The 14,813-nt window shown below is 38.7% G+C and overlaps 1 protein-coding gene across 5 annotated transcripts in view; it reads left to right on the forward strand.

Moving 5' to 3' along the window:
• The window catches only part of DYM (dymeclin), a 203,318-nt gene that overhangs the window by 22,404 nt on the left and 166,101 nt on the right, over positions 1–14,813 (forward strand). For 4 of the 5 annotated variants that reach the window (XM_088152700.1, XM_088152701.1, XM_088152699.1 and 1 more), the window contains one exon: positions 13,448–13,500. In XM_088152700.1, coding sequence (XP_088008826.1) covers positions 13,448–13,500 — 53 coding nt within the window. The remainder of the gene's footprint in view (positions 1–13,447; positions 13,501–14,813) is intronic. The other variant, XM_088152702.1, reaches the window with a different exon arrangement.

Here is a 14,813-nt window from a genome sequence, read left to right on the forward strand (position 1 = left end):
ATTTCTTATTACTGTGTGAACAAGCAAATATCTTGTGTATTCACTTCAGTGTCAGCATGTCTTGGTGCTCAGTATTTAACAATACTTTTTAAAATATAACTTGAGAGTAAGAAAGGATCAGAAAAAGTCTTGAACGCTAGATGGTGCTGATGTATGGCAGCTGAACGATTTAGTTTTGTAGTGGATGTTTCAGTTACACAGTTAAGATACTTCAAATGTATATTGTTCCCTCAATGAAATGCCACAGTGTTGTCAAGCACTGCAGTCATATATGTGTATGTTTTGCTGCTTGTACTCAAGCTGGGATACCTTCTTAGCACTCATATTTCTAATAAATAGATACACATGCTCTTTCTTACTTCTCCTGATTTAGCAACTAGCCATGCTTTGGCATCTGAATGGTTTGCAGACCTGTTCTGCAGGCAGACCACAGTTTATCCTCACCCTGAAAGTGTTAGAAGGAGGGGAAGGATGGAAGCATATGAATAGAAGGTTTATTCATCTGGCACTAAACCAGGAGTCAGCAGGGGGGGTTTTCTTGCATGCTTTTAAAACTGCAACAGCCAACCAGCCAGAAATGGGTGCCCAGTGTCCCACTGTTTTTCACTGGGGGGGGGGGTAAGATAGGTGAGCCTTCCTCCTCCTCCACCCCCATACAGACTTTACAGCTGCATCCACAGTAGCCTCAGCTGCTTCCTGAAAGAAGTGTGGCCTCTGGGTACCAAAATATTGCTCATCCTTTCACTGAATCAGGGTTTGGCATTTCATCTGAATCACCCTATTTTATTGTTTTGTCTCCCTGAAGGTTCCAAAATTTTGCTGTCAATGATTATATTTGCCATTCTGCATAATGTATTGTATGTATGGGAACCATTCTTGCTGAGCAAGCTTGTTTAAACCATGTTAGTTTCCCAACATAACCCTAAGCCTAACCAAGTCTTCTTGACCAGAAGCAAGCTTTCTTAGTGTTGCCTGGAGATACCAAGCCTTATAACAGTAATCGTTCATTCATTTTTTTAGATTAATTTTCTGCCTGTATATTGGGTGCTACTTTGTGTATACTATATTTTTAATTCCAATCACATTGCTTTTTGTCTCAGGTGGACCTGTGATATTTCCAATAAGTTGACCAAATGAGTTGACCAAATACATATTAAAAAATTCAAGATAATTATATAAAACAGTAATAATAATAAATAATGAGGAGGAGGAGGAATAATTTCACACAGTCTGCTTTGTATGAATCAATGCAATAGAAACAGGGTAGGATTGCTGTGTAATAGTGGCTTAGTTTTTCCATCCATCCATGATATCATGGGTGCTACTGATGGAATGAATTTCCTCCTCCTTCCTGCAGTTCCTGACGCTCCAATTTTGCCTTGGAGTCAAGTGCATGAATAGGGATATGCCTTGAAGACCAAAAAAACAGGTGCCCTCACAGGAGTAAAACTCTGCTTGCATAGGATTAATAGATTCTTTATAACTAACATGCTGGTAAGAGTTCATACTCGGTTTTTTGTTTTGTGATAGGTCCATTTTTTAGATATTGATTCTCTGTGTCAGGATACCAAGTCCTTTCTCAAACAGGAATGATCAGGATTCATTTAATTCCCACTTGCAATTCAACTGTGGTTTATACTGGAGGAAAACCTCTCCTTCAAGTAAATCCCAGGGTTCAGTGATGGTGGGGAGCTTCCCTCACACTTTCTTCTGTATTACCTTTATGAAAGCAGCATACCATTTTTAACACAGAATTGCATTTTTTGAAGTGACCTCTTCTTACCTTGTGCTTATTTGCCCCTCGTTAGTGGTGACAATTTTTTCTGTCCTACATGGTCTCCTGATGCTAGCTGTGCATAATGTGTGGACTTTACTGAACAGTGCAGCCAAATCTTTAGGTGTATACGTGCAAGAAGGTTTCTTTATTGTGATCCCCCTACTTCCCTTCTTAAGGCAGCATATGTTAACAGTGCGTGGCGGGTGGGAGGAAGGATGTAGGTTGCTTCCCCCTGTCCTGTAGTTAATGTATTTGCTGCCCTGAATCCACAAGAACTCTTGGGGCTTGATTACTTTCATGGCATATTTGTTCTTGCACATGTGTGTGTTGTTTTCTTGCTGGAAAGGATCAAATCTAAAGCAGAGTTTACTAAAAAAAAAACATGTTTCTCTTAATATGTACTGTTTCACTTTGTTCTTTTCCCCTGGGTTTTGCAAATGGTTGGTTGAAGAACAGTATGTCTGACCCCTTTATGGAAAATCATAAAAATAGCTAATTTTTATGTTGCTTTAATACAGGGTTTTTTAAAGAAATGAATGCAATAAATTATTGGTAGCTGTTCTGCACTTCGTTGTTATTTTCCTGCGGATAGTCTATTATAGTCTGTATATTTTCATAATATGACTGTAGGGAATAGGGTAATTATTTTCTCTGTGTGTGAAAGATCGTAAGGAAGGTGTAAGTAAAGCACCACAACATTCATGGAAGTTGTTTTGGAAGACACATTTTCTTATTTGAGGCTAAAAGTGAGATAAGTCTGGGATTAAGAATAAGTTGAGGTGTTTAGGTCATTTATTTTTACATACATAACATTTAATAAATGTCCTTTATTAAAGGGGATTACATGTAAAAAATAGATATATTCACCTTTTTCTGTGGTGATGTCTGTTCCTGTCTTAAAGTAACTGACTACTGTGTGGATGATTGCTACACATTTTGATGCCTTTAGACCAGTATTTCTTAACCTTGGCAACTTTAAGATGTGTGGACTTGAACTCCCAGAATTCCCCTGCCAGCCTTGGTGGCTGGGGAATTCTGGGAGTTGAAGTCCACACATCTTAAGGTTGCCAAGATTGGGAAGCACCGCTTTAGACTGCTTGGGTGGCTTTTGACTTGGCTCATGAGCTGTGTAGAGGTTGCAGGGAGTTCAAGTGTGACTTCTGGACACAAAGATTCAGAACTATTTCCTTTACGACAGTCCACAGATAATAGAAAAGTTTGTTGTGCCTACTTATCTTAGAAGACAGAAATGATTGACTAGGTATGGAGGAGGAAATGCTTTTTTCCTGCCTTGGTAGTGGGAGATGGAGAAGGCATTTTTTTTTCTCCCTTTTGAGTGAAAAAGCTAATAGGAAGGAGTGGTCCCTGCCCTGTAATAGTGAGAACAAATCAACAAAAGGACAGGGCTTTTTAGATGAGGAGGGGATAGCAGAACATAGATCTTGGCATTCATTCTTTATCTGGATTTGTATAGAAATGGCTGCAACTTCAGTAAAATTGCATCTGATGACAGTTTGTTGCAAAGAAGGAAAAATATTTAATTTGAGGGGTTTTGATAATTGGTAAATCTTGGTCATTTATTGGTCGTAGATTTACTTCGACATTTCCTGGCAGGTGTGAGCTTATTCAAACCTGTGTTCCAAAGTCCATCAATTCATTCTGAGAAATGTGGCTTCAGATTGCAAGGCAAGGTAAAATGTTGGTGTCAGTTCTTCACTGTTGCTTAATTTAACCTCATTTTGACAGTTTAGTCATTTACTGCTACTAAATGTTGTGAAACATTTAATGTTAAGAAACTCTGTAAGATCATAGTTATCATAAACGGTGCAAGGATTTCCCAAGAGCAGCACCAAATGCCCATCAGTTAACCCAAGGATTACTTTATCACAAAGAATGCAATCTTGTATTTTATATATAAAGCAGAGAACACCTAGTCTTTGGAAACTATCGTTTAGGTCCCCCTCGCTTTGGTGAACAAGAACAACTTCTTTATGAATGAATATTGGGATCCTTTCCATTCTATTTCCGTGTATGCTGGCAGGACACTTTTATCTTACCCTCCAGTCATGCTGATTATGAGGAGATAGGCAGGTATTTTTAGCTCTTTGTTGTCCAGGAAGAAGGAAGCCACGACATTATTTTCCCAGGAAGAAAATTGACCAGCAGCTCAACTGTGCTGTCAACTGAGCACATGATTAATTTGTCTTCCATGCTAGTTACCTGGGAGGAATGCTGCTGTGTTTGTTTCTCAGTGTCTTTTCTATCAATGTTGGTAGTTTGTAGGAATGACTGTGTAGCAAATACCAAGTCTCTTTTGTCTTTAGTACAACCAACCAATAAGAGAAAATTGAAGAAGGGCTCACAAAGTAGGGGACAAGCAGGAGCATAACTGTTCAGTGCCACACAGAATGAATTGAGAAGGTTATTTCACATATCACTTTCTTGATAATGAATGCTTTAATATGACTTGGTCATCATAGATATTATACCATAAACCTAAGTTTCCTCCATTTAAAACTTTCCGTTGGAGCCAATTCATAGCTGATAGTCTTCCAAATATGAAAGTTACTTGGACATTATATGTCCTTCCATGATAGAGGATAGTAGATGAGCAGGCAAACATGACATTTTTTGAGTTCAACAACAGTTTTGCAGGCCTCTCCTTCTTGGTTATGGATGGAATCCTAGTTTTAAAAGTAACTCTTAGATGGGACATATTTTCATATGAGAAAAAGATTAAATGTCAACAAAATTGACATGGTATGATAAAAGCATGTGGACTCCCTTTATACAAATCCTTTGGTAGCACTCATTTGTTAGGTTGTTTGGCAGTTCACTGCTGATTCCCTGCATCGTAGTTAATATAAGGAATTGAACAACTGAGGTAGGCAATCTAGAAGGCTCCATTTAGATTCCTTGTGCTGGTCATGGATATATATATATATTGTACCCTTATATCATTCTTGGCCTCTCACAACTATATAAAGAAGTCCGTGCGGTGTTCTTGGTAGTAGTTTTGGAAGTGGCTTGCCATTACCTTCTTCCTAGGCAGGCAAAAAAGGTTAACAAAGCTTGGGAAATAATGGCTAAATAGTTTGTATGTGTCTATGGTCTTTTGCATTAGGACAGTCTATTGGAGAGGATATTTACGCTTCCTGCTGTAAGGTATTGCATATGTATCAATCATTGATAAGGTCAGATCCATAGTGTCTTTGGACTTGAGCTTAAGGCTTTAAATCTTGTTTTTTAAGTCTTGTTTTTTTTTAAGTCAGCTGTGTCTCTGCTAAATACACTTCTATGCTTGGAAAATGCCATCCCCCCCCCCCCCATTGCCACTACATTTTTCAAAATCAGAAAGCAGTTTGAAGTTTAACAGTGCCACACTATGGGCTAATGAAAAGGATCTATACTGAAGAAACTTGTGTTTTGAGCTTGGTACTCATTCATTTTAATTGAGCGGTACTTTTGTAGGGGTTGTGACGCACAGGAAATGTAATAAATATGAAGTGTTAGTTTGCTGCTTTCATGTCACTTCATGAATCTTTGTAGATGACATATGGGTTTATTTTCTGTGCAAATAGGTAGAATAGTTCATCGACTGTCTTTGTAGCTCTCCCAGAAATCAAACACACTTTCCAGCCATTTTTCTCTCTTCCAAAATGTAGCCATTATTATTGCATGACAGTTGACTCTGCTTTTTCTTGGATCGTTTGCCTTTGGTTCCCGAAGACAGTTGCGTTGGCATCACTCTGAAGGGTTTAGTTACCCAGCTCTTAGCAGTGGGAGTGTATTTCATGTTAATCATCCACATATAATCCACATGTGTGTAAGCAACTCGTTCATAAGTTGTTAATAACATTATGTCTTCACTGAGTGGGGCCATCCATTATCGAAACTGCTCTATAAAACTATTCGTGTAGACATGGATACGCCCTTGTATATGCAATGATGTTGTTTTGCTTTTTTTATCTTTTCCTTTTTTAAATTCTGTGTTGTCTTTCCTTGTTCTGTTTAATTAAATTAAGTCCCCCCTCAACGTTATGGTAAGGTATTTTGATTATACCTTATTGGAAGCTATTGTAATGAAATGCATTCCTCTTGATAACTTTTACTTAAGTATTATACTTTGGTTAAATAATGAATAAAAATGTTTTTCTTCTTTATTAAATATAAAATTTGTTTTAAAATAGAAATAATTCAATATGCCAAGAGTGAATATGGGAGAATCTGGAACATGTTTGAATGTATAAGACTCTAGGAAGGGATTCTGGATATATGCACTGCTAATTTTTGGAGCCAGCTGCACTAAATAATATTCTACTGTTTGGATCCAAGCCATTGATTGGGTTCAGACATGATATTAAGCTCTGATTTGTTTAACTACAGTTTATTGAACACACTAAACATACTAAGCCATAAGTTTGCTTATTGTATTGTGTGAATCAGGCCATTGCTTGAAATAATATCCAGAAACTAAGACAATCTTTTTTAAAGGTTAGATGCAATCATACAATTTTAAAAAGTCATTTAGGTATTTAATTGCTTGTTATATTGCTTTTCTCCATGAAAATGTGTGTTAGGGTTTTTTCCTTGCGTTCTATGACTGTCCCTGTTAATACATTGTATCTTATAAAACATTTATAGTACTATTATTATTAAAAACATAATTTCAACCATGGTGTTTAGAAACTGTGCTACCTGTGTGTTAGTGATAATAAAGCACATAAAGCTGCACAATATTTGGGTAATCAACTAATCTAGTCCAAGCATCTACTGTGCCAGCAGGCTACTCCTGGCCTATCGCCACCAGCTGGCATCTCCCTTGCTAAAGGGTTAGTTCCCAGCCCTACTGTGTTACCCAAGTTGGTTCACAATATAGTTTCTCATGAGTCGGTTTGTCTTCAAAATCAAGTTGGTAATTACCTTTCTGCAAAGACTGCAATGTTGAGTGCTCTTGCCGAGGTCTTCTGAACCAGAAAATATTGGATGGAGGAGTCTGTTGGCAAATAGCCATAGGGTTTTGAGTTCCTATATCCCTGTGGCTGCACCAGAAATGACACTTATTTTTTGTTCTTAAAAGACAGAAAAACTATTTTGTTCTGAAGCATGCCCAGAGATGCTTATTAGCTGAATTATTCAGGGTTGGAATACATCTTGATCACCAGGAGCCAGCTAGAGTGCTTTAAAATGTGGAGTGAATTAAGGAAGTCCTGATTTTTACATTGAGGAGACTGTAATGTGTGCTCATTCTTTTTTCTTCTCTTTTTTCTCTTTCTCTTTCTCTTTCCTCTTTCTTACCATTTGTTTTTAATTATAGCTGTCTGCTTCTTGAGTTAAGAAAAAGGACCACCTAGGAGATGAAGCTTTAACACTTCTTGTATGTAATCAATAGGATGTTTTAGACTTCCTGGCTTTGTATTCATATTCCATCCCATTGCTTCTGCCCTGTGTGTCTGTTTATGTGTGAGAGAGGAAAAAAAAGAATAATCTTCCACATGGAGTGATTCTTCTCAGATGGGTTTGCATGATCAAATACTTCTATTAATTATTTTTGGTGATAATTCTAGATTTATTGAAGTTATTTAGTGTGAGCTACTATAGTCTCTGTGACTTTGTTTTTTTAGATTTTTTATCCCACCTTTATTATTTTTATAAGTAACTCTTGGCTACTCAGTATACTCAACATACTCAATACTCTTTCCTCCTCCTATTTTCCCCACAACAACAACCCTGTGAGGTGAGTTGGGCTGAGAGAGAATGACTGGCACAAAGTCACCCAGCCGGCTTTTACTCCTAAGGCGGGCTAGAACTCACTGTCTCCTGGTTTCTAACAGTGCTCAGCAGACCCAAAGATGCATTCTTTTTCTAGTGATACAGGGTGTTATTTTTAACCCACCAAGTGAGATACGGGCTGCTTGCTATGCTTTGCAGCCATCCCACATGCCTGAACATTGCATCCTGTCGTTCACTTTAGGGAATGGCAAGTTGTGAAGATCTAGCTGAAGCAATTGATCCACTGGGCAATTCCAGCAACATTGGTCTAGTGGTAGACTGTAAATTGATGTAAAGCATGAAAAATGTTTGCACTAAGTTTGTTTAAATTGTTTTTAAAATGCAGAATATAAAAAGATGTAGATTCTACTTTTTTAAAACTTGTTTGCCAGAATAGAGGACAATATTGGAGCAGATATAACTACTCATTAGAAACAGCCTTATTTCGTTCTATGTTTTTTTTTTCCTCTCCCAGAAGCAGAAACAAATGGTTAATAAAGTTTTTTTCCTTGTTACACTTGATAGTTGAACTTTTAGAGGAGTGGCATAGAAATAAATATCACTGAAAATAGGGAGAAGCAATTTCTTTTTCTCCTATAGTAAAATTAATGGAGTTGATACCATCTTTTGTAAGTTTAACGATAGCCATAGCCAGTGTCTTCACAAACTACATTTCTACAGCTGTAATGTGCTGTGAAAGCACTCAACAGGATAGGTTAAGTACAATAATCATAAAAATAATCTACCACTAAAACCTAGAATATTCTTCAACAGTTGTACTTCTTTTAGAACATAGCAAAATTTTTAAAGACAGTTGTAAGATACCACTAAGTCAGTTAAAGTTATTCACTAGCAGTAGATCAGTATTCTACCTACTGGTTGCTTCAGCAGTTAATAAGAAACTCAACTGTAAAGTAGCCTCTCCATAGCCTAGAATTAAGCTAGCAACACTGAGTTCTAGTAGCAGCAACCTCCAGTCAAGCACGCCCTGTACAAACACTGTCAGTGTGTCTAAATAAAAGTCCCATTTTTGTTGATGGCTTCTCACTTAGAAATAGTTTTCAGGCGCTATACAAAAATAGAATAATAAAATTGCAAGCGCCAGCACTCTTTCAGAATCCACTGGTCCTCTCACAAAATGATAGGTTTGTAAATACGAACATGGATTTCCATAAATCTCCAGGGAGAACTACTACTGATTAATGCAGAATATCCTGGTCTACTAAAACATATATAGTCATTTACCTGGCTTGACTAGGACAGTTGGGTTCAAAGTCTGACCCTTTTGTCTATTTGCAGAAAGTAATCTGAGATACATAGGCTCTGGTTATAGTTGGGCCTGCTAGACAGAGACCTGATGAGCAATAGTGATAGACGCAGCAATAGTAGGGTTGGCAGAATGAAGTCTTTTTGCTGAACAAAGCAAGGACCATTTGCTTATGATTTGCCCTGGTACAGACAGAGAACAAATTGGTTGAGAGAGAGATGAAAATCTGCATCCTATGGCTGGTTCTATATAACCCTATTTCCATATTATTTCAGGAAGGTCAGAGGCCAATGAGCTGCTGGCCACCACCCAACAAATACCGTGTGAGCTACTGTGAAAACTCATCATGTACAGTATAGTCAGAATGCAGAATATATCAATGTAGGGATACAACTTTTCCCCATATAGTGTTTATATTTGGTATTAGAAATTTGCATTGCTTTACAACTCATAAAGTCCTCCCTGATATTGAACAACAAAATGCCCCAAAAGTGTAACACTTGACTGTTAATCTACAGACTAAACAGTAGCTTGCAGATACGTGAGAGGTATGAAGTTATTGTAGTGTTTCAGTTGGCACATTCATTCCCAGAAATCATAGCTGATTACTTTTCAGAGATTTCAGAGAGCCAGAATAGATGTTCCACTGACACAAATGTATAGGTGCTGGTTAACCCAAGCCATTTTGTGGCGCTGCATACGATCTGTCTGGGGAACATGAGCAAGTAGGAGGAACACGGGGTTTTAGATCTTCTGCCTAATACTCTGTGATGCCCCTTCTTGTTGGGGTGTGTGTGTGTGTGTGTTTTTCCTAGCTTGAAAGACAGTGATAAATCAGAATAGCTAGAGAGCACTTGCAAGGAATAATTACTGGGTAGAAAGGATGTCTAATCCCCCTCTGTTCTTACATTAATGTAATCCATAGTTCGGTCTTGAGGCTGACTGGATGTCTATGTGTGCATGTGAGAGCGTATGTATTTCTGTATCATAGCACAGTGTGCCCTTATTCTCTGTTTTTGACACCACTCTAGCTTCTTTGAAGTATAGTAACTTGAAAAATAAGTTTGTTGAATCTTACTCTCATAATGCTTTGCCTTGAGGATGAGTGGAATGACCAGACCACCCTGAAATGCATTTGCTTTCCTGCGTGGATCCCTAGAGAGATTTGAACCTCAGCCTGCATGTCAAGTATATCTGTGTGGAATCCTATTGAGAACACAGAGGGATGATATATAATTATCCCATGAGTAGGCAGACTGGGAATGTACAAAAACATCATTGCATGAGTAGATACTTGAGCTTCAGGATGGCTCTCAAGTGGATTTCTGCTGTATGCGTACTCTGACCTTTTGCGGTGGTTTTGATTGCACAAAGTGGGTGGCAAACAGCTTATCCTAATCTTGGGAAGAAACAGCTTCTCGGCACTGGCGTTTTCCTGATCGCTATTTGCTGTAAGCACTATTAACAGCAAGTAATACTGTTTATAGCAAGAAAGACCCTGACATACTCTGGACAGTAATTTCCAAAATAAGTTGTTTCCACATTTGCATGAAATAGGTTGATTTCAGATTTAAAAATACAGGATACAGGTAGTCCTCGACTTATGACCATTCGTTTGACTGTTTGAAATTATGACAGCACTGAAAAAAGTGACTTACAACTGACCCTCACACTTATGACTGTTGCAGCGTCCCCATGGCCATATGATCAAAATTTAGGCGCTTGGCAACCAGCATGTATTTACAATGGTTGCAGTTTCCTGGGGTCATGAGATCACCATTTGCAACCTTCCCAGGGGACTTTTGACAAGCAAAATCAACGGGGGGAAGCTGGATTTGCTTAACCACACTGATTCACTTAACAATCATGGTAGAAAAGATTGTAAAATTGGGTGCAACTCACTTAATGACTGCATCGCTTAGTGATGGAAGCTCCGGTCCCAATTGTCTTCGTAATTCGAGGACTACCTGTATGTGAAGGCAAAACATGAAATCTAGAGAACAGTGTTGCATGTCATAATGGGAAAAATATAAATATAATATGCAGCTTCTTGGATCGCTCAAGAAAAATGATTATTGGTGACCATGATTTTTTTTTCCTGATGACCACTTGCATGTTACAAGATATGCCCCTTTCCACTTAATTCTCCACGCTGTTGATGAACATGAAGGGAAGATAGGTCCCTCATTTTGTGCTGAGGGAGAAAACCAGAGCAACCTTCTTTCTCAAGGCTTCTGGCACATCTTGAGAATTTGGGTAAGGGGCCTTGGTCTTGCCCTTTAGAAGTCCTTGCAAGCAGCTTGAGAATATACTTCCATGCAAACAAATAAATAATCTTTCCCCTCTGAAGTTTGAGTTCTGTTGTTAGGAATCTGTTGTTAGGAAACTAGGTATTGGGGGCATCATACAAAAGTGAAAGACTGGGCCCTGACATCAGCAAATAATGAGTGGTTACCAGAAGTAGCTAAAATTTGGACTTATGCTCAACGGTATTGCTGCTGCTGTTTGCACAGTTGTTTTACCATCACATTATTAATTTTTTAGCAGTTTCATATCTGATGAAACGAGATGCGATTGCTTGCAGTAGTCTACCACATGTTTACACATTAGTAAAGCATCTTACTGTTATTTGGTACTGTATTCTAAGGCCCTTATTTCTGTTTCTTGTGGGAAAATGTTTTCATAGTTTTCCAGATAGAATCTAAAGCAACCATCATCCAATAGCACATTGCTCTCTTTTGTGCAGGGCCTAAACCTTGGGGAGGTACAGTTTTGCAGATAGAATAATTTATTGCAAGCTTGCACAATTCTAAAAACAACAAGCACACAGAAGCAGTGATTTTGGTCAAATGAGCAATGCTTTTAGCCACAGTGGTATATCTATATTAAATGGTCTTGGCTCTACTAAGCAACAAGGATGACAACCCTAAACCAATCCTTTAGAATAAAATCTTGGTGTACATGCAGGACTGATCAACTCAGCCAGTCAGAATCAGTTCTAAACTGTGTTGAAATGGGCGAAACTAGGAAGGCACTCAGACAGACAATGATGGTGGTGGTGGTCAAGTTAATAATGATGTAACTGTCACTCTTTTGCTTATATTGCAGGATGACCTGAGCATAAATTCACTTTAAACATGGTCGAAGTGATACTGTATAAGTTGTTATCCTCTGCATCTAAAATGTGTCCTAATAGACTGCCTTGTTTGGTATTCTTGGGTGTAATCTTTAAGAACCTGGTAGTGGTATCAGTGGGGGTGGGGAGTGGAGGTGTCAAAACAGGCAAAATGGTGGACATGGTGTCATGATCTAAGCCTTGCCCCTTTTCTGTGTGTACCAGTGTTGCATGCTTGTACAAAGGGGGGGTGGCTTGGCTCATGCTGCTACATAGTTGGGTTCATGCAACATGCAGAACTCTAAACCTCGGATAGCGAAACACAGTTGTTGGGTTCATGCAGTTTCTGGACCCAAACAAATAAATAGCTTAATTGTGTTGGCCTCATTCCCACCATATACTAAGTGTGTGGCAGGGTTCCTCAGTAGTACACCACGATCTGTCCAAGCCAATTTTAGCTAGTCTAATACGTTGTTCAACTCCAGTGATATTCCCGCATTTATTTCTTACTTGGTCTTACTGACAAACTTTTTGGCCAAATTCCCTTGTCGGTTTTTACAACGTAGGGAACACTGCTGTATGCTGTGATCCTATTGCAATTAGGTAAATGGCAGTCCCTAGTTCAGCATGGCTGATCTTGAAAGCAGAACACAATCTGATTCATGTGTTCATATGGGAGACTGTTGAGTAATGCCAGGCCTATGGGCTAGAACAGGAAGTTGGAAAAGGATCCAGGAAGACAGTGGCAAACCAATGTCTGTGTTGTTGGCAAGAAAACTACATGTCCAGAAGCTTTTTAAACGGCAAAAAAGAACTGTTTGACTATTCCCCTTTTATTTTGGTTACATGATATTATCTTGCATCCAAAATGGTACTATATTGGCCTTGTATCTGTTTATACTTATGTCAAAGAGCATAAGCCAGGTTTTTTATTTTCACTTACCTTGAGGCTTTTAGTGAGAAAGGACTAAAAATACAACTCATCAATACAAGGCTTCATTATTTATTTATTTATTTATTTATGAAATGTATCTGACCCCCCGACAACCAGCTAGGTGGCTTACAGAGCCTGTGTATTAAATCTGTGCAAATCGAAATGAAATGATTAAAATTCTGTCTACGGATATAAAGCTACAAAATCACAATTGCAAGACAGGCAGGCAGCTATATAAAGTGATATAATCAATACATTATGGAATAGTAAAAAGTGGCATTGCTAATATAATTAAACCCCAAAGGCCCTCTGGAAGATCTGTGTTTTCTGCTGCTTTTGGAAGGCCATGAGGGTGGGGGCAACCTGCACCTGGGGGGGGGGCAAGCTGTTCCAGAGGAGGTGAGTTGCCACAGAGAATGCCCACCATTAGGCCCCCTCACACCACACCTCCTGGTAGGTGGGATCTTAGCAGATCTTTTCTACTCGTGAAGGAGGTAAGTAGCTTTCCTCTAAAAAAGCGCTTTGTGTCTGATGATGAATTTCCACAAACTCACCTCTAATAAACATTTTTCTTGTTTTCAGTGCAGAGTTGAAAGTTTTGGAAGAAGCTTCTGTGTCAGTCTGCAAGTCTTTAGGTATGACACTGCATTCAACTTAGCATTTCTTTCCGTGCTGTTCACACTGACAGCTTCCTTAGTAAATTGCACTGCTTCTCTATAACGCTTTGTATTTGTGATGCATTTAGTATCTCCTATCTGTGGCCTGTACACGAGATTTTAAAAACCACACTTTGTTTTCAGGGCTTGAAGTAGTCATATTGTGCCCGCATGTGCCATTTGAACAAAACGTTTTCACAGGTTTTTGCTTTATATTGCATGCTGTCACAGGAAGTGGCTTGGCTGCAGTTATATTAAGTTCTAGAGGAACAGGTTGTTTTTCTTCTCTCTCTTTTAAAAAAGGATTTTAACGCATTTATTCAAAAGATAATATGTGTAGGAGGTAAAAGCAGACATGAAACATGAAAATTGCTTGGTAATTGATGTCAAATGCTTCTTCAAAACGCTGAATTTTGACCCTATCTAAAATCTACATTCAGTTTAAAGTTGAACAAGACAATTGGCTTTCCAAACTGCTACAGTATATTGATTCAGATCAGTCGTTTTTGAGAGACCTGCCATCGGTGACTTTGTCTAAACTTTGTGAAACTATCTGAAATGCTAGAACCAAACATGGGAAGTGAGGGGGTTACCATCAGAAGGACAGCACCATCTTGAATTTTCCCTTTTCCCTATTTAGAGCATGTCTTCTCATCTGTTTGAGATGTGCATGATGCTTGTCTGGTGGCTAAACATCTCCTGGTATGCTTGCCCATCAGCCATTTTTTCCTTTTTGTAACTTAGTCCTGAGCAAATTTACAAAGAAGCAGGTACATTCTTTGTTAAGTTTGAGTGTAATTCCCTGGTAAGAGTACATAGGCTCACAGATCAAATCAAATATTTATTACAGTCAAAGACCAGCATAAGGAGGGTAGGGTATAGTCAATTTAAAAACCATAGAAAATACCTCAGGAAAAAAAATAATAAAATGCTAAAAGATATAAAATAGAAAACACTCATGAAACAGTGTGTAGCAGACACAGAGCACCAACTGAATCTAGCCAGGCCCCCAATCTTTATTGCCAGTGAATCCGACAGGTACTCGGCCTCCCCATGGCATACTTAACCAAACTCAAAGTACGTAAGCACTGGAGGGCCTTTACTCTGGCATGATATCATGCCCTCCCCTCAGCTGTCCTTGAAGGCCGATACAGGAAGATCCCTTACCTGGAGAGGCGATGCCCCCGTGATTCTGGACACACAGAAAAAACAGAGCACATGCTTCTCCAGTGCCTGTATTACAGAGACATTTGTACTAGCCTCATCTCACCACTATTGCATAAATACCCAGG

This window comes from Python bivittatus, unplaced genomic scaffold, assembly GCF_059951505.1.
Source record: "Python bivittatus isolate LINGU-HERP-01145 unplaced genomic scaffold, Pbiv_v1 ctg000570_np1212, whole genome shotgun sequence".
NCBI lineage: Eukaryota > Metazoa > Chordata > Lepidosauria > Squamata > Pythonidae > Python > Python bivittatus.